Source organism: Mus caroli, unplaced genomic scaffold, assembly GCF_978045245.1.
Source record: "Mus caroli unplaced genomic scaffold, Mus_caroli_1 scaffold_19, whole genome shotgun sequence".
Classification (NCBI taxonomy): Eukaryota; Metazoa; Chordata; class Mammalia; order Rodentia; family Muridae; genus Mus; species Mus caroli.
The window spans coordinates 42,808,504-42,827,649 of NW_028227274.1; the positions used below are offsets into that span (position 1 = coordinate 42,808,504).

Sequence of the window (19,146 nt, forward strand, 5' to 3'; positions counted from 1 at the left end):
AGTGGTTAAGAGCGCTTCCTGCAGATGTCAGCACTCATATAAGGGGGCTCAAGACTTCCTGTAATTTCAGCTCCAAGGTGTGTCTAATGCTCTCTTCTGGCCTCCATACATATAAATAAAAATAAATCTTGAAATAAATGAAAGTTTAAAACTGACACGCAGAGAGGACATAAAACAGATAGCTGATGGATATTCTTAATGAGTTTTGGCATGATAGGTATCATGCTGATTAGAAATAACTAACTTAGCAAAGCTAAGAAAACTCACAGTACCAGTGAGAAACAAACTTATTTTAGTGTCAGAACTCTGTATATACTTGTTCTGTGACCTTTTAATGACAAAGGGCTAAACAAAATTTGTAGATTTCTTTTAACTTCTCTTTGATAGGTTTGTAGCATGCCAGATCATCTCCTGTACCCACATGATGTTCCTTCCTCTCTGGCAGGAGTGGGAGGTTCATTAGGGATCAAGCTGCACAGGCTTTAGGCTTAGACTTTGACCATCAGGTTCCTGGGTACACTGAGAAGTGGAGATAAGTTATCACACAACAAAAGGGTTTAAATAAAAGGTACAGACCACACATTGAAATATGGTAGCAGATATATGGCAGTAAATAAAAAGAAATGGCTAAAAAGTATTGAAAAGAGCCCTGAATCCTGGGACTAGATTTTCATTAAACGTCCATAAACTTGTTTTCTTATTAATACTGCATACATTATTTTAACTAACAAACAAAATGAGAAAAACCACCAATGTGATATGGGTATTCCCACCCCACCCCACCCGCCATGTGTGTGTGTGTGTGTTTGTGTTTCTATGTGTGTGTGTGTGTGTGTGTGTGTGTGTGTGTGTGTTTGTGTTTCTGAAGATTGAACCCAGGGCTTGAGCATGCTATGTCAGCATTCTTCCATAGATCTAGGTCTCTGGTTCCTAATTATCTTTCATTAGACATTTTAGATAATTTTAGTCAGATATTTAGATAAATTACATAGATTTTTAGATACTAAAGCAGATTTTAATGTATTTTAGAATACATTGACTTCTATTTGATTTTATCCTATATAAAAACTCTCACATAGCTATATCTCTTTTACTAAAGAATCTCAAAGGAACCTAAAATATGGAGTTTGAGAGTAAAATGTAGCAAAGGTACTTTATTCAAGACCATAATAAGATATTTCATTTTAATAGCTGAGTAGTACTCCATTGTGTAAATGTACCACATTTTCTGTATCCATTCCTCTGTTGAGGGACATCTGGGTTCTTTCCAGCTTCTGGCTATTATAAATAAGGCTGCTATGAACACAGTGGAACATGTGTCCTTATTACCAGTTGGAACATCTTCTGGATATATGCCCAGGAGAGGTATTGCTGGATCCTCCAGTAGTACTATGTCCAATTTTCTGAGGAACCGCCAGACTGACTTCCAGAGTGGTTGTACAAGCTTGCAATCCCACCAGCAATGGAGGAGTGTTCCTCTTTCTCCACATACTGTTCAGCTATTAAAAACAATGAATTTATGAAATTCTTGGGCAAATGGATGTATCTGGAGGATATCATCCTTAGTGAGGTAACCCAATCACAAAAGAAGTCACTTGATATGCACTCACTGATAAGTGGATATTAGCCCAGAAACTTAGAATACCCAAGATACAATTTGCAAAACACATGAAACTCAAGAAGAAGGAAGACCAAAGTGTGGATACTTCATTCCTCCTTAGAATAGGGAACAAAATACCCATGAAAGGAGTTACACAGACAAAGTTTGGAGCTAAGATGAAAGGATGGACCATCCAGATATTGCCCCACCTGGGGGTCCATCAAACGTAGACAGCAGTGCATATGCCAGCATGATTTTGCTGAAAGGACCCTGATATAGCTGTCTCTTGGCAGGCTATGCCAGTGCCTGGCAAACACAGAAGTGGATGCTTACAGTCATCTATAGGATGGAACACAGGGCCCCCAATGGAGAAGCTAGAGAAAGTACCCAAGGAGCTGAAGGGGTCTGCAACCCTATAGGTGGAACAACAATATGAACTAACCAGTACCCCCCAGAGCTCGTGTCTCTAGCTGCATATGTAGCAGAAGATGGCCTAGTCGGCCATCAGTGGGGAGAGAGGCCCCTTGGTCTTGCAATCTTTATATGCCTCAGTATGAGGGAATGCCAGGGCCAAGAAGTGGGAGTGGGTAGGTAGGGGAGAAGGGTGGGGGGAGGGTATAGAGAACTTTCGGGATAGCATTTGAAATGTAAATAAAGAAAATATCTAATAAAAAAAGATATTTCATTTTGTAAAGTAAAATTTTATTGCAATATTGTCTGTACCTCAATTCACATTTAGTGACTTTTTAAAAAAGTATTTAGAGTCACTACAGTCAATATTAGAGCATTTTTATCACACACAAAAAATTGTGCCCATCACAGTTTACTTATTTTCTCACCTAGCTCTCCCAGTTCTTGGGATAGCCACCAATTTATTTCCTTTCTATAACTTGTTCTATTTGGGCATTTTGTGTAAATAGAGCAATATAATATGCAGTCTTTTGTAACTTTCTTTTCTTTTTAATCTTACTGATTTAAAAGTTTATCTGTTTTATTTCCAACCAATAGTCCCTTGTCTTGATATGCCATGGTTCATTTGTCAATATATGAATAATTAGGCTATTTTCATTCTTAATTATAAGTAGGAACTCAAATATTTAAACTGACAGTTAATATAGATATTAACCTTATCTATCCATCCATCCATCATTCATCCATCTATTTCCATTTCTCTTTTACCTGTAGCTAGGAGTGGGATTGCTAGGTAATGTAATAAACATTGTGTTTATCCCTTGGAGAACTGCTAGTGTTCCAAAATTGCTGTATCAGTCTACATTTTTTTTTCTAGGAATGTTTTAGCATTTCTGTACCATCCCTATCACTTAACTGCCTTCCTTTTGGTTGTGGAATGGCACCTTTGTAGTTTGGGTGTATATTTCCTTAGTGACAGTTTATGTGAAGCATCTTGATATATTTATAGGTCATTTTCACATTTTAATGAAGTTTCTTTGGGTTGTAGCTTTTCTAAAAGCACTTATTAATTTAACTTGGATAATATGTTTGCAATCAGCACACAAATTAACTATAGATAATACATGAAGTGACAGTACCTTTAGGGGATATTGGGATTCAGTGGGAATAGTTGGAAACCTTGGACTTTAAGTCTTACTCTTTTCAATAAAAACTGATTTGATATTTTTCTTAGTGCTTCATTGGAATTTGGAAATCTAGATGAAAGTTCCTTGGTTCAAACAAATGGAAATGACCTCAGTGCAGAAGACAGAGAGCTGTTGAAAGCTTACCATCATAGTTTTGATGATGAAAAAGTAGACTTGGATTTAATCATGCATCTTTTATATAATATCTGCCATAGCTGTGATGCTGGTAAGTACTATTTGAAAGAACTGGAGCCAACTGCTGAAAATTAGTATTTAGTTATAAAATTTATTCTGTAATTCTTTGATATATGCATATAGTATGCATATATCTTTTATAATCGTATACCAATACTTGAACTCACATCATATTATTCTTTATGACTAGGTTTGTTGATTGTGTTTAATTTTATAAGATTAAATATTAAAAATGTTTTTCTCCAAGGTGCAATATTAATTTTTCTACCTGGATATGATGAAATTGTTGGTTTGAGGGATCGTATCCTCTTCGATGACAAGCGGTTTGCTGACAATACACATAGGTAAACTATAAAGATCTGTACTTGTTCCTTATGCTAGCTGACAGGTACTGGAGTACATTTTTTTCTTTTTAATTGTAAACAGGTATCAAGTCTTTATGCTTCATTCAAATATGCAGACATCTGATCAAAAGAAGGTATTAAAAAATCCACCTGCAGGTGTCCGAAAAATAGTAAGCATCATGAGATCTTTTATGTTCTGTTTTTTAATTCATTGATCCTTTTTCATATTAATGATAAAATCATACTGCATTGCAGATCCTTTCCACCAATATTGCTGAGACAAGCATCACTGTCAATGATGTTGTGTTTGTTATTGATTCTGGTAAGGTGAAAGAGGTATGTATGAAGAAGTTCTACTTGTACTTAATGAAGACTGAGACTTTCATTTACTGGAAAATGTATAGATGAATTTAACACACTATATGTCGTTTTTTAACTAAACTATTCTAGCTTACATTTAGTACGTGGGATATATTTTGGTGTTCCAACAAAGTAGGCAAAAAGATTAGCTTCAGAGCCAGGCGCGATGGCACATGCTTTTAATCCCAGCACTTGGGAGGCAGAGGCAGGCAGATTTCTGAGTTCAAGGCCAGCCTGGTCTACAAAGTGAGTTCCAGGACAGCCAGGGCTACACAGAGAAACCCTGTCTCAAAAAACCAAAAATGAAGAAAAAAAAAAAAAGATTAGCTTCTACTTACTACTACTAAGAAAGTAAAGAGTTTGAATAGTTACAATAAAAATTTGTACATTGTCACAATATGATTACATATTCTGTTTTCCTCCTATATATGGGGATGGGCCATATTCCACTTGTTCATTGATATCATCTAATGCATCATAGATAGTATATAGTAGGTGTTTGGAAGATATTTTTGAAGAGACCCTTGATTAACAAAGGAAAATAAAAACCTGGAGACTGGGCTAGGGAGATGGCGCACTATTTGTTCTTTTAAGTGTGAGAACCAGAGTTCCACTCCTCATAGCCTATGTAAAAGGCTGAACATGTCACTGTGTGCTTGCAATCCCCGATGCTAGGAAGATGGAGACAAATCCCCCAATCAGTGAGTTCCAGGTTCATAACTGGCCCTGTCTCAGAAACTGTAGTAGAAAGCACTCGGGGAAAATGTGCGCTGTGGATCTCTGGCTTCCAGACACACACTCACTCACTCACACATATGCATGGACACATACATGAAAGCCAACAGCAGCATAAGTCAGGGTGAGCACCGCCACATTTACTCAGCAGGTGCAAATCACTACGAGGCATTAGTTGGTTCTTTCATAGCATTGCGGCTTTTCATAAATTGCAGCAAAGACCTCAAAGTGTAAAATATTTCCTGCTGGGCCCTTTGCAAAAGAATTTCTTCTATGATAAATAAGTGATAACATTTGTTTCTTTTCAGTATTAACATGACTAATAAAGTTCCCAGTGCTACTAACTTTCATATTGCTGTTTCTCCTATAGGGTTGCAGACCCCTTCAGCTCCTTGGGTCCTTTCTTTAGTTCCTCCATTGGGGACCCAGTGCTCAGTCCATTGCCCATGGGAGGAGATACAGAGACAAAGTGTGGAGCAGAGATTGAAGGGAAGGCCATTTAGAGACTCCTCCACCTGGGGATCCATCCCATATACAGTTACCAAATCCAGACACTATTGCAGATGCCAACAAGTGCTTGCTGACAGGAACTTGATACAGCTTTCTCCTGAGAGGCTCTGCCAGAGCCTGACAAATACAGAAACCTGAGTTTTTAAGAAACAGTTTCTTCTAATTAATCAAGAGGGGGCTTTAAGTTTAACTTGGCATGTAAAAATATGTCGATAATATTTCTTATTTCCTTGTTAGTACAGATTATGTTTTAACATAAAACTTATTTTATGTTAAAATGATTTAATTTTAAAATTATTTAAATATTACAGAAATCCTTTGATGCACTGAATTTTGTTACAATGTTAAAAATGGTATGGATTTCCAAAGCTAGTGCAATACAGCGCAAAGGCAGGTAATGTACATTGTATGTTATAATTAATGCATAATTTACTTTCATTTAATTGCCTGTGAAACTGATATTACATATTACATATTTGTCATATATTCTTTTATGATATATTAGTTTTCATAGTAGTCTTAATTTTATAGTGACTTTTTCCAAGCAAACTGTTTTGATACTTTAAAAAATTAATTAACTAGAAAATTTTAAATTACATTCCTTTATTTTGAATGTGTGTCAGAGGCACTTATATGCTATGGCACGTGTGGTTTTCAGATGATACCTGTCAGGAACTTGTACTTTCTACCATGTAGTTCCTGAGAATAGAACTAAGGTCTCTGGGCTTAATGACAAATGCCTGTAACCCCTGAGCTATCTCACTGGCCCTTGGGGTAATTTTTTAAATTTAGCCTAAAAGTTAAATTTAGGCTATGTTGCAAGCCCAAATGATATCAAACATCAATGTGGAGGGAGGAGAGGGGATTGAGCACACATTCCCATCTGGATCTGTGCAGCTGCTGGCTGTTGTTAGCTGTTGGGAGAGGAAGAATGTTCTTTATCCTTTCTTGGTTGTGAACTGCATAAGGGTGGAAGTATGTCATCCATTCTAAACACTAGTTATTTTCCTGATAAAAGAACTAAAAGGAGACTACATCGTTATATTTTCTGATGCTTTCCAAGAAACTGTGTCTCCGTGATGATAGGGTAAATGCCAGAGCTTTGTTGTTATGTAACCCACAATTTGTTAACTCTGATCAGTGGGCCTGAACATAGTGCTTGATAACATCTCTCTCGGTGAAATTGATTAAATTTAAATTACTACGCATTCATGCTTTGAATTTCACTTGATTTCGTATTTATGCTACAAACTTGGATTTCTTTGTGTGTTTACTTTTAGCTATAACTGCAGATGACATGTTTATGAATTTTGCTCAGTAAATGATAATATTGAGTCCCGGAGCACAAAATACCTTCTACATGTATTTGTGGAGGTTAAAGGAGATTAGAACTCAGATGTCTTGATCATGATTTGTTTTTCTGTCTCCTAAATCACATCAGTGTACAGTTTCATTATTACTGTATTTACCCTTATCTGAGTCTTAATTTTATGTCTTATTTTAAGAGCGGGACGATGTAGACCTGGAATTTGTTTCCGTCTATTTAGTAGACTTCGATTTCAGAACATGCTGGAATTTCAGACGCCAGAACTCTTGAGAATGCCATTGCAGGTAGACCTAAAACTCTAAGGCTTTGTCTATGAGTGAGGACAGGTCTCATTTCATTTCTACAGATTGGGATTGAATAAATTCAGTTTACAAAATAAAATTGTAAGTTTTATGAAGTGGGATATAGCCACAAAAATGATTTTTCTCTACAAATCTTACTGAACCTTTAGATATTTTTTTTAAGTTACTGGAATACATTTAAAATATGGGAGCCATTCAAAAGTAAGGGTGTGTGTGTGTGTGTGTGTGCGTACTTCTACATTTTAAGAGTCTCAAATATACAGTGTGGATTTTGAAAATTCTAAATAGGATTAGGAACTGAGTGTAAGTTACAGAAGGTAATCCCAACATCATAATGTAAGATGCTGAGCCTCCATCTTTGTAATTCTGTATTCACGGAGATCTCCAAATCTTCATTGCTTTTCTTTGAGTTTTCTGCTTTCCTGGTAAACTACTAAAAGAATATCAGTTTGAGTCTGTGTTTGAAAACTTTACTCTTTTTATTTTTATTTTATATGCATGCTTATGTGTCTGTCTGTAAGAATGCCCATGTATGTGGTGCCTTTGGAAGCCAGTATGTCTCCTCCAATCCCCTGGAGGTGGAGTTGCAGAAGGCTGTAAGCTGCCTGATGTGAGTGCTGGGATCTCAGCCTGGCTCCATTGCTGTGCAGCAAGTGCTTAACCACCAAGCCATCTGCCCAGCCCCCACACTGGCTCTTTAGTCTCGTAGCCTAGATACTTGCTTCCAGTCTTTCAGGTGATACAAAATCACGGTTTTGACATTCGTATCCCTGTGATTTCATATTGCCAATGTCTTTGCAAGATTTTTTTGTTCCTCAGATATATAATGAAAAACTTTTGGAACCTAAATTATTAAATAAACTCTTCAAATGTTTCTAATCCCCTATCCTCATGTTTCTACTCTTACCAGAGTGTTTTTTTTTAATTTTTAATATTTTTATTACATATTTTCCTCAGTTACATTTCCAATGCTATCCCAAAAGTCCCCCAAGTTAAACTTACTTCTTTTACTTTCATGTGTGCTAACCCATTTCTAAATTTCTTTCCCTTACTTAATTTATGATTAAACTCCTATTATGTACATCTTAGTGTTAGTACCATTTCTTCTTGGAGACTGTCTTTGACTTCTCCTAGTCTTCTTCTCCAGCTCCTTCTGGAACTTGGTTACAATTTACGTACTGCCACTCCCCTGTGGCACCCAGTATCCTCCATAGCACTTAGCATAGATATAAGTAATTATAAATAATGATGTGCTAAAGTAATCTAAGGTCTGTTTTTCACTTTTCTATTAACTCCAAAAGAGCAGGCATCTATCCATTTGTTGCATATGCCTGACTGTCAAAAGCACCCAAATATTTGTTGAATGGAAAAAGATTATAGAATGAAGTGATCCTAAAGGGAGAAAAATGCCTTACTGTTTGGATAGTTTCCCTTTAAGTGGTGAGGGTAAATCTCTGAAAAAATGTTGCCATCAGGGGCAGTTATCATTTTGGTGTCAATTGATTGAGGGTGTTACGAGCAAGTTTCACTGAATATATTGTTCTTCCCCCTAATCCTTTACTAGTTTGTGATTGGGACTCAATAGTTCTCATGGTTTCCTTAATATAAAAGTTAGTGGTATAGTTTTACCATTTCTAATTCTTTTGTCATTGTGGGTCCAGGAACTTTGTTTACATACCAAGCTGTTAGCCCCAGTTAACTGCACCATTGCCGACTTCCTTATGAAAGCCCCTGAACCGCCTCCAGCTTTAATTGTGAGAAATGCTGTGCAGATGCTTAAGGTTGGTGCTTCCATTAGCTTACTTGTCTGTTTTTTCAACTTAAAATTTAAGCTAAATGAGCATATGTTTTAAATAATTTTATTCTTTTAAAAATTGTTACTTGATCAGTACTTTAGTGCTTTTATAATTTAAAATAGTAGATATAGTTGTTATATATATATATAATACAAAATATATTTTTATGTGATGGGATAGTAAAAGAATATTTACATTATTTCATACTGCATTCTTAATTTAAACATCATTTTGAGGTATGTCAATCTTTTTTTCCCTCCTTTTTCCTAGACAATAGATGCAATGGATGCATGGGAAGATCTGACTGAACTTGGGTATCATTTGGCTGATTTGCCAGTAGAACCGCATCTTGGGAAAATGGTCCTGTGTGCGGTTGTTTTAAAGTGTCTCGACCCCATCCTTACAATTGCCTGCACACTCGCTTATCGTGATCCTTTTGTACTGCCTACCCAGGCCTCTCAGAAACGTGCAGCTATGCTTTGTAGGAAACGTTTCACTGCAGGGACTTTCAGTGACCACATGGCACTTCTGAGAGCATTTCAGGTATTACTGCTTTTGTTTATTGTTAAATGTGGTATATTTAGTACATTCTGGGGCAAGTATAGCAGTCTAAAAATTAAAATAAAAACTAAATACTCTGTTAATTTTGTTTTACTTTGGAAGCCACGTTTTATTTATTTTTAGTTAAGATTTATTTATTTTTATCTGTATGAGTATTTTTCCTGCATGTATGTATATATGTCATGTGTGTACCTGGTATCTGTGGAGGTAAGGAGTTCGATTCCCGAGAATAGGATTATGGATGGTTGTGAGCCACCATGTCAGTGCTTAGAACTGAACCTGTGTCATCCACAAGAGCAGCAAAGCTCTTAACGACTGAGCCATCTCTCCAGTCTTAGAAGTCATATTTTATCAATAGAGCAGAAGTGGACAAGGGAAAGACCATGAGGCCTCAACCCTACACAAAGAAGTACAAGCAACTAAAGACTACAGAAAGTGAAGTAGTCTTTCCCCAGGGAAGAACACACCAATTGGCTATTCAATACCAAATGGTCAACCCTGAAAACATACATACATTATACAGATTGAGCATCTTATATTTAACAGTGTGTGTGTGTGCACATGTGCTCGTGCATGTAACAGCTAATGAAGAAAGAGGCCATGAATATGAAAGAGAGCAAAAAGGAGTATATGGGAGAAATTTTAACTCAATTGACATGATAGCAGTTGTATATAAACTCAATGACAAGTCTAGTTCGATTATAAAATTTTAGATTTTTGCTCCCCCCTTATCTAATTAGGATTTATGCACGCATATACATATTTACAATGTTTGACTATTGTTCACTCTTCAGTCATTATTTGGCCAGAAATAACTCTTAAAATTATTTATAATGGCTGTTGCTATATAGAAGACACAGAACAAAGACTGAAAGAAAACCATCTTAAATTTAGTATTATTTGTGAAATTCTTTTTTTTAACAGTATTTTCTTGTGTACTTAAGACTTTATGCCATTAATTTAATTTTATAAAGAAAAAAATAATTTAAAACCTTAAAAAAAAGTAGTGAGATATTGAGTAAAGAAAGGATGATAAAATACCTCTGAGGTGAGAAATACAGTGTAATTTAGAAATTCAGATATTTAGGGGAAATACATTATTTCTTAAAAAGCAAACATCTTTTTTAATTCTTCTAATTTCTTGACTCTAGGCTATGCCTCTCTCTACATCCTTACATTTTTCTTGTTTATATGGAAAGCACTGCTTCGGGCACTCAAAAATTTTCTAACATATGTAATTTCAGCAGTTGCAAACCCTTTTATGACTAATATTAAGTAATGAACTGTTCAGTTAGGATATTAGATATATAGTAGATAGTAGATAGTATATAGTATAGAAACTTAGGAATTATCAGAAATCTGCAGTAGGATTCCTGTGCCGTGTCCTTTCCAGTTCCTTGAAAGCAGATGAGATGAGATGAGATATGGCTTATTTTTAGTCATGTTCAATCCAGAATAGCATATTTTCAAAGGCCAGATTTTTATATTATATGTATGATTTCTAGAAACCCCACTTTTGGTTTCCAGTCAAATTAGGAGAATCGCATAGAGATTATAATTATTTTCTTTATTAGAACTTTTAGGATTCCTAGATATAAAATATTTTAATGGAATATATAAGTAGAAAGCCTCTCATAGTTGTTATTATACCAGCCCCAAACTAGATCTATGAGAATAATTATTTTTACAAAGTTGGTTATTTGAATCACTTGGTGTTTAGTTCTCATTGAGAGTTTTGAAACTCAATTGACATGATAGCAGCTGTGTATAAACTAAATGACAAGTCTAGTTTGATTATAAAATTTTAGACTTTTGTAAAACTATCAGAATAATACTTTACCTTGAGTGATTAATATAGTAGTGGTATTATTTTGTTGCCTCAGTTAGAAGTGATTGGCAGACAATTTTTGTTACAGAATCTGTGTTTGTTTGTTTCCTTTTTTTGTAGGCATGGCAGAAAGCACGAAGTGATGGGTGGGAGCGAGCCTTTTGTGAAAAGAATTTTCTTTCACAAGCTACTATGGAAATCATTATAGGCATGAGAACACAGTTGCTTGGTCAGCTTAGAGCATCAGGTAAAGATTTCCTACATAGGACACCTGCTTTTACTTCATGCTTCCAGATTTAAAGTGATGACAGTTTCTGTTCTCTACATAACACTGTTTGTCTGTGTTCATGAGCTGATGTGTACAGTTCTCCAACCTCTGTACTTTTGCTTAGTGATGAAGTATTACACTGGTTGTGTAAAACTATATGAACTATGTGTGTAAAACTATGTGTAAAAGTGTATGAACGTGATCAGTATATCCTTTTGATACTGTTGGCAGAGCAACTTTTAATTTTTGTTAGTGATCAGTTTATATATAATAAGTTGTTATATTTACTTTTGACTCTTCCAATTCGAAGTTATTTAACTCAGTGAATTTAAGTGTGTGTGTGTGTATACACTTAATATAAGAATATGTGAATATAAAAATTTAAGTAGAGTAATATGGCTGCTGTATACATGTGGAACACTAAAATGATTGGTAATACCTTGAAGGTATGCAGTTTTTCTAATGTTACTGTTTTCTTTTAGAATGGCTTTGAAAGTTTTGTTGTTTTTTAAGTAACATAGTTAACTGAAGAGATAATCATTAATATCTAAATCTGGTTTTATAGGTTAGCCAAAGTATTAGGGGAAAGAGATAATTGAGAATTTAGATTTGTTTTAAATATGGAAAAATGTGAAGGGTTTTTAAAATTTAAGCGTACAGTATGCATACTTAACTATACCGTTAGAGATGATGTCTGAGAAAATGAAAATATTGGTAAAAGTCAAAAGACTGGTTTGGATTTCAAGTTGTGAACTTGGAGTATGTTTATGGTGGCAGCTGTCTTGGTTTGATTTCTTTTGCTATGATAAAGACTGTGATCAAAAGCAACCAGGGACGGAATGGGCTTATTTCAGCTGTTAGCTGTTACATCAACAAAGGAAGTCAGGGCAGGAACTAGACAGACACTCTGGAATTATGTTGCTTGCTGACTTGCTCTCCATTGCTTGCTCAGCATGCTTTCTTACATCATCCAGGACCACCTGCCAGGGAAGGCACTGCCCAGAGTGGACTGACCCCTGTCACATCAATCAGCAGTCAAGGAAATACCTCACAGACTTGTTTATAGGCCAGAGGCAGGTATTTTTTTAAGTGAGGTTCCCTCTCCTTAGATGACTCTAGCTTGTCAGGTGGACAAAAAGCTAATCAACACAGCAACTGATCAATGGCTTTACTGAAGAATGTGCATATAGAGCCAGGTGTAAAAGCCATCCACCAATATCCCAAATGCTCAGGATGATGAACAAGGGGATCCATAAAGCGACAGTTGGAATTGCATATGATATCTTTTCCCAGTAACTTATATAGTTCATCTAGCCTGAACAGATACAAAAAACTTTGCTCTGTTAGTTTTATTCTTCCACACTTGCCAGAATGGATAATATTAGCCATAGAGATAGATATTATTAAATTTGTGTGAGGCTACATTTTCTGTTGTCAAATGTCCATAAATGTTAAAGTGCCTTTTGCGAAATAGAAAAGATTAGTGTGCTCTTTTTGTCCACCTAGGTTTTGTTAGAGCACGAGGTGGTGGTGACATTCGAGATGTTAATACAAACTCCGAGAACTGGGCTGTTGTTAAAGCTGCATTGGTAGCAGGCATGTATCCTAATTTAGTCCACGTGGACAGAGAGAATGTAATATTGACAGGGCCAAAGGAAAAAAAAGTACGCTTTCATCCCACTTCAGTTCTCAGTCAGCCTCAATACAAAAAGGTAAAACATTTTTAATGCTCTTAGACCTTGTGGTAATGAAGATAAACAAAAATACTCCAACTTGCTCTGCTTTAGCAAAATAATTTGGAAAATGTGTGTAATAAAATATTAAATCTTAGAAATAGAAGAGGGAACATTGGAAAAGTAGTGAGGGAATCTGAATAAACCAGAACAAGGGCTTGCTTCAGTTTTTGAGTACTAATATACATTATGTTTTACTAAAGAACTTAAAAGTATTCCCAATAAATTTGATTAAATAAGATTAATAAATGAGATTGACTTCTTTGTTTCTTTCTTTCTTTCTTTCTTTCTTTCTTTCTTTCTTTCTTTCTTTCTTTCTTTCTTTTCTTTCTTAATAGATTCCTCCAGCCAATGGTCAGGCTGCAGCGATTCAGGCATTGCCCACAGATTGGCTTATTTATGATGAAATGACCAGAGCCCATAGAATTGCTAATATCAGATGTTGTTCAGCAGTGACACCTGTTACTGTCCTGGTGTTCTGTGGACCAGCAAGACTGGCAAGTAACGCTCTTCAGGAACCTTCATCCTTTAGAGGTAAATGTAGTATGAAGTAGTAAAAATCTATATGAAATAAACTAAGCCAATATCATAAAAATACAACAATTGGTGTGGTTTGTTTATAACATGAGACAGTTAGAAAATACTGAATTATATTTGACATAGTGAGACAATTAGGAAATACAACGGAATGTTTGATATAATGAGATAGTTAGGGAATACTGAGGTGTATTTGATATAGTGAGACAATTAGGAAATACTATAAGGCATATTTGATATACTGAGACAGGAAATAGTAATACATTTCAGTTTTGTTGAAATTTATTTTCAGTTAGCAGGTTGTTGGTTTATTTTTGTTAATCTTACTGATGGGAAGATGTTTGTTTTCTACTTGAGTTTAAGTAAGAATAAAGATAATTTTTAAAAAGTAACTAATATGCTTATCTTTATGTGAATGCTTTTTAATGTTATGTGTTTTCTAGTTGAATATTTTAATTATTTTTCTAATGCTATTACTTTTTACATTTTCAGGTTATTTGTTATAGCAGGTTGCTGAATAATGGTGCCCATTTTTATTTACTTTGTATGTTGGGGTGTATAAGAATCTGATAAATGTGCAAGTTGTCAAGAAGATAGCATCAGGTGTCTTCATCTGTCACTCATTCTGCCTGTTCCTTTGAGGCAGGCTCTCTTTGAACATGTGGCTTGCACTTTTTCAGCTAGGCTGGGAGCCAGCAAGGCTCCATGAATCTCTTGTGGACAGAGCACCTGGGTTGTTACTGTGTGTGCTGGGATCCTAACTCTGGCTGTTGTGATTGTGCACTGAGCATTCCTAACCATAGAGCTGTCTCGCCAGCCCATGCTACCACTTATTTGAAATTGAAAAACTAGAAGTGTAGGAAAAAATCCAGAAGCTGTGTACATTATAAGAGAAGAGGTCTTTTTCGATATGTTTAAGGCTAAGATGATTAGGATACCCTAAGTGGAGTGATTTTTAGAAGGCATTCTGTTGTCTGTATCTCTTAGAGTTCAGAAGTGTGGGAAGTACACATTCAGAGCTATCAGATTGTAAATATTTTAAAGGGATAAGAAGGCTTTTAGAGAAAAGGAAGAAAGTGTTGAAGGTAAATATGTTTTGAAAAAGAAATGGTTGGCTCTGTTGTGATGGACCTCCTGGGAATCAGGCTGGGGTGGTTGGGGGTCTGCGGCAGGGAGGGGACCGGTCTGGAGCACTGGCTCTGTACCAAGTTGTAGGCTGGAAGGAATTAGTGCTGTTTATGTTGCTTCTTTTCAGAACTTTGTTTAGATCATTGGCCAATATTGATTGGCAGGAGTTTGGTTTTTTGCTTAATTTTTCCATTTATTTAATTTAACCTTCTGAAGGCTGTCTATTAGTTTTGATAATTTGTTTCGCTGGGCAGAAACTTTATTTAATCACATTTGTCAGTTGCTGAGGCTTTTTTCCTGTGCTATGGAGATTTTGTTCAGGAATTTGGCATATGTTGTGAAGTGTTTTCCCTGTGATTTTCTTTAGCATTCTAAGTATTTTTTGTTTGAAGTTAAGGTCTTTGATCTAGTGTAAGTTGATTTTTATGCAGAGTGAGAGATGCATATCTAATTTCATTCTGCAAATAGATAACAAGTCTGTAAGTACTATTTGTTACAAAGGTTTTCTTTTTTCCCAGTGGGGCTTGATGGGCTTTTGTTTGTTTCTTTGTTGCTGTTATTGTTGTTACTTTTGTCCAAAAGTTAGCTGTTTGTGTTTATCTCTGGGTCATCTGTGGCATCCATTAGTCATCAGTTAATGTCTGTGTTTGAATGAGTACCATGCTGTCTTTATCACTATGGTAGTATAGTTTAATGTTAAGTAACGTTGAGATTTTTCAGCTGTGTTCTTTCTACTTAAAGCTGCTTTGTTATCCACCTTCGGTTGTTTTGTTTTATTTATGTGTGTATGTATTTCCATGTTAATTTTAGGATTTTTTTAGTTTAGCTTTGTGAAGAAGGTCTTTGAAATTTTGGTAGAATTGTATTGAATCTGTAGGTTGCTTTTTATAGTATAGACATTTTTACATATTAATCCTGCCAACCTAGGAAAAATGGCTTTATTATCTTTTTCTACCACACTTTAAGTTGTTTAGACTACTGTATATTCAGATTGATTAATTTTATACTCTTTACTTTCAGAGCTGAGAAATGTAATTCTTCTGTTGCAGAGATAATTGCTTTTGTTTTCTGTAATTTAATTGTTAAGATTTATTTTCCTCAGTGAGTTAGATTTGAGTTACAGTATTTTCCCTCCCCTTATGGCAGTGTTTCTCTTCTATCTGCACTACTTATTAAATGGTACTTATGTATCATTTTCTAGAGTGCTTAAAGATACCTCTTAAATTTGGAATCTTTAAGCTTTGGGTGTATTCTATATCTTCCTCAATGTAACTATTAATTATATAAGCACTGTACCCTCATTTAGTATTTTTGTTTACCAATAAAGTTAGCATGTTAGTAAAAGACCTTCTTGTAATGCTTTGCTGCCCTTATATTGCTAAAATACTCTTTGAAAATTGTCCCTGTTTTAAAAATTTAGTTGTCTTGTATTCCTCTTTGAATGCAACAGCTTTTTTTTCATTTTAATTAATGTTTTCTTTCAGAAAGTTCAGTATGTTTTATTTATCTGTAACCTGTATTAAATTCAGTAGTACTTCTTGGTAACTAGCTGTCATAAAGATCGGGCATATTTTTGGAGTTTCTTCTTCCTCCATGGGTTCTGGGCATCAAACAAGGCTTGTTCAGTGCTGAGACATATTGTTGGCTTGTATTTTATATAATTAGATTAAGTTTATATTCTGTTTGATTAGATGAACTTCTACATGACCTGTTGAGACTGTAAGGAGAAGTACCTGTTCTGCTCCTCTTTGTCATTTTGTAACATTAGATAAAGTGGTTCATTTTTCCTGTGTGTTGTGACAGCGGATGGTATTCCCAATGACAGCAGTGACAGTGAGATGGAAGACAGAACTACTGCCAATTTGGCTGCTTTGAAGCTTGATGAATGGCTTAACTTCAAACTAGAGCCAGAGGTAAGGTGTTTTATAATAGGACATAAATTTTTTTAGTTAATATGATTGAAATAGCATATTAAAATTTTTATCTTCAATATTGCTCCTTTAATATGGCTTGGTTTTCAATTTTCATAGACCCCCTCATGTATTCTCTGCTACATCATGTTTTTCTTCTGTCAAAGGATGCAACACAACATAGATGTGGCCCAGTATCTATGTGTAGCTGTTATCTCGTTTCATTTGTGCTACTTAATTTGGATAATTTTTAATGAACATATTCTTCAGTCTATGATCGGGGTGCTTGTGAAAGTTACTCCTTTTACTAGATGATACCTTAAGCCCTGTGTCCTCCATGGTGAAGAATGGTGTTTCTGTACATGATGGAAAGCTGAAGGGCGAAGGAGATAGACTCCATCTTTCAAATCTTTTCAGAAGTCTGTCTAGTCGTTGTCATTCCTGAAGTCTCATCATCCAGTACTGTTGGATTGTTTCAGTGAGATTTTTTTTTAGAGACATTAAAGCCATCTAAGCTATAGTAGTAATATTTTAGTGTTTATGGATATATAAAATATTGAATATTGAATATAGAGCACCACTTATTTTTAACATTTCTGGAGAAAGATGTGAGATCATTCTTTTTCTGTTTTCATAACTGAATTGGAAGAGATAAAGTTTTGTTCTTCATATTTAAGATTTTCTTGACACACCTTTTTGTTATTGTAGGTCTTTTTTTTTTTTAAATTATCATTCTCTGTTCATTTTGGGGGGCAACAGAGCTGTGAGTGGTCAGCACTGGGTAGGTTTACTCTTTTAACCATTACTCTATTTATTCATGTATTTATCATGTGAGCATACTGAAATCTCATTCCCATTCACACCAAATTCTGCTAACCTTATTTCTGTTTGTAAATTTAAAACTGACAGCTCTTATAACTCTCAAGTCTGTCTCTATGTTAGACCCTTTTGTGCATCTGTTTGCCTCCTGGCCATCACCATTTGAATGGTCTGTAGATGATATGAATAGGCTAGGTGCATCTTTCCTTATTCACCTTACTTAGTGCTTCTTTAGAATTAACACATACCACCAGCAGCGTTTACTGTAAACAGTATTTGCTGTTTTGTTTCATTTCGCATCGAATATGATGGCTAAAATTTTCACTTACGCAACAGAATGAATGAAATGAATAGAAAATTATATTGAATGTAAGACAGTTCATTAGAGACAGTTGTAGACCATAAGAAAGTAAAGCAACTCCTCACGTATGTGATACACATTTTGCTTGTATTTGAATTGATTATAGGCTGCCAGTTTATTGCTACAGCTCAGACAGAAGTGGCATAGTTTGTTTTTACGCCGAATGAGAGCGCCATCTAAACCTTGGTCTCAAGTCGATGAAGCTACCATACGAGCAATTATAGCTGTTTTAAGCACTGAAGAACAGTCTGCAGGTTTACAGCAACCATCTGGAATTGGCCAGCGGCCAAGACCCATGTCTTCAGAAGAACTTCCTTTGGCTTCATCTTGGAGATCCAATAATAGTAGGAAAAGTACAGCTGACACTGAGTTTGCGGATGGATCTACTACTGGAGAAAGGTGAATATGCAATATTTTTTACATGGGTACATTTTCTCCAGGACAGTGAACTATTTATACTATTTCTTAATTACATATAACATAGTGTATGTAAAAGATCACAATAAAATGGAGTTTATTAAAGATATTTCTTATAAGTACTAAGGAAATATGAATGATTTTAAGCAGGTGTTTATGATATAATAAAGCTAGTCTTTCAGGAAAAAACTGAAAATGTTGCATAACCAGAATTCATAAATTCAAGATCTCCTTGGAAGATAGCAAATTCCAAAATGATCCATCTTAGTGGACATATGTCAGATGACATTTTTCTAGACGCCTAGTTCGCAGTGCTGTTCAAAGAGCAGTTGCCCTGTTGGACATCAGTGGGAGGAGAGGCTCTTGGGCTTGAGGGTGTTTGATGCCCCAGTGTAGAGGAATGCCAGGGCGAGAAGATGGGAGTGGGTGGGTGGGTGGGTGGGGGGAGCATCTTCATAGAGGCAGGGGGTTGGGGGATAGGGTAGGGGGCTTCCGAAGGGGAGACATGGAAAGGGGAAAACATTTAAGTGTAAATAAAGAAAATATCCAATAATAAATAAGAAGAGCAGTTGCCCTACAGCACTACCTCCTGTCAGTATTGCCAGCTAGCATTCCTGCTGAAGAGCATACTGCCTAGTCAGTGATGCACTGCACGCCGCTCCATGTGAGGACAGCAGGGAAGGGGACACATAATGTGCTTTCTTCATTCTAGCAAAACTGCAATTTTCCCACTTGCCAGAAATTGAAGATTTATTTAAGCCCAGGGTTTATGGAAGGTAGGGTGTTGAGGGTTTTTTGGTTTTGTTTTTAACATATT

General features: G+C 35.7%; 1 protein-coding gene across 1 annotated transcript in view; it reads left to right on the forward strand.

The window, feature by feature from the left end:
* Ythdc2 (YTH N6-methyladenosine RNA binding protein C2) overlaps nt 1–19,146 on the forward strand; it is a 53,981-nt gene that overhangs the window by 22,644 nt on the left and 12,191 nt on the right. The window contains exons 13-25 of the mRNA XM_021150592.3: nt 3,246–3,424; nt 3,641–3,737; nt 3,820–3,907; nt 3,993–4,073; nt 5,654–5,736; nt 6,848–6,953; nt 8,633–8,752; nt 9,038–9,310; nt 11,277–11,403; nt 12,931–13,136; nt 13,496–13,691; nt 16,626–16,735; nt 18,019–18,311. Coding sequence (XP_021006251.1) covers nt 3,246–3,424; nt 3,641–3,737; nt 3,820–3,907; nt 3,993–4,073; nt 5,654–5,736; nt 6,848–6,953; nt 8,633–8,752; nt 9,038–9,310; nt 11,277–11,403; nt 12,931–13,136; nt 13,496–13,691; nt 16,626–16,735; nt 18,019–18,311 — 1,959 coding nt within the window. The remainder of the gene's footprint in view (nt 1–3,245; nt 3,425–3,640; nt 3,738–3,819; nt 3,908–3,992; nt 4,074–5,653; nt 5,737–6,847; nt 6,954–8,632; nt 8,753–9,037; nt 9,311–11,276; nt 11,404–12,930; nt 13,137–13,495; nt 13,692–16,625; nt 16,736–18,018; nt 18,312–19,146) is intronic.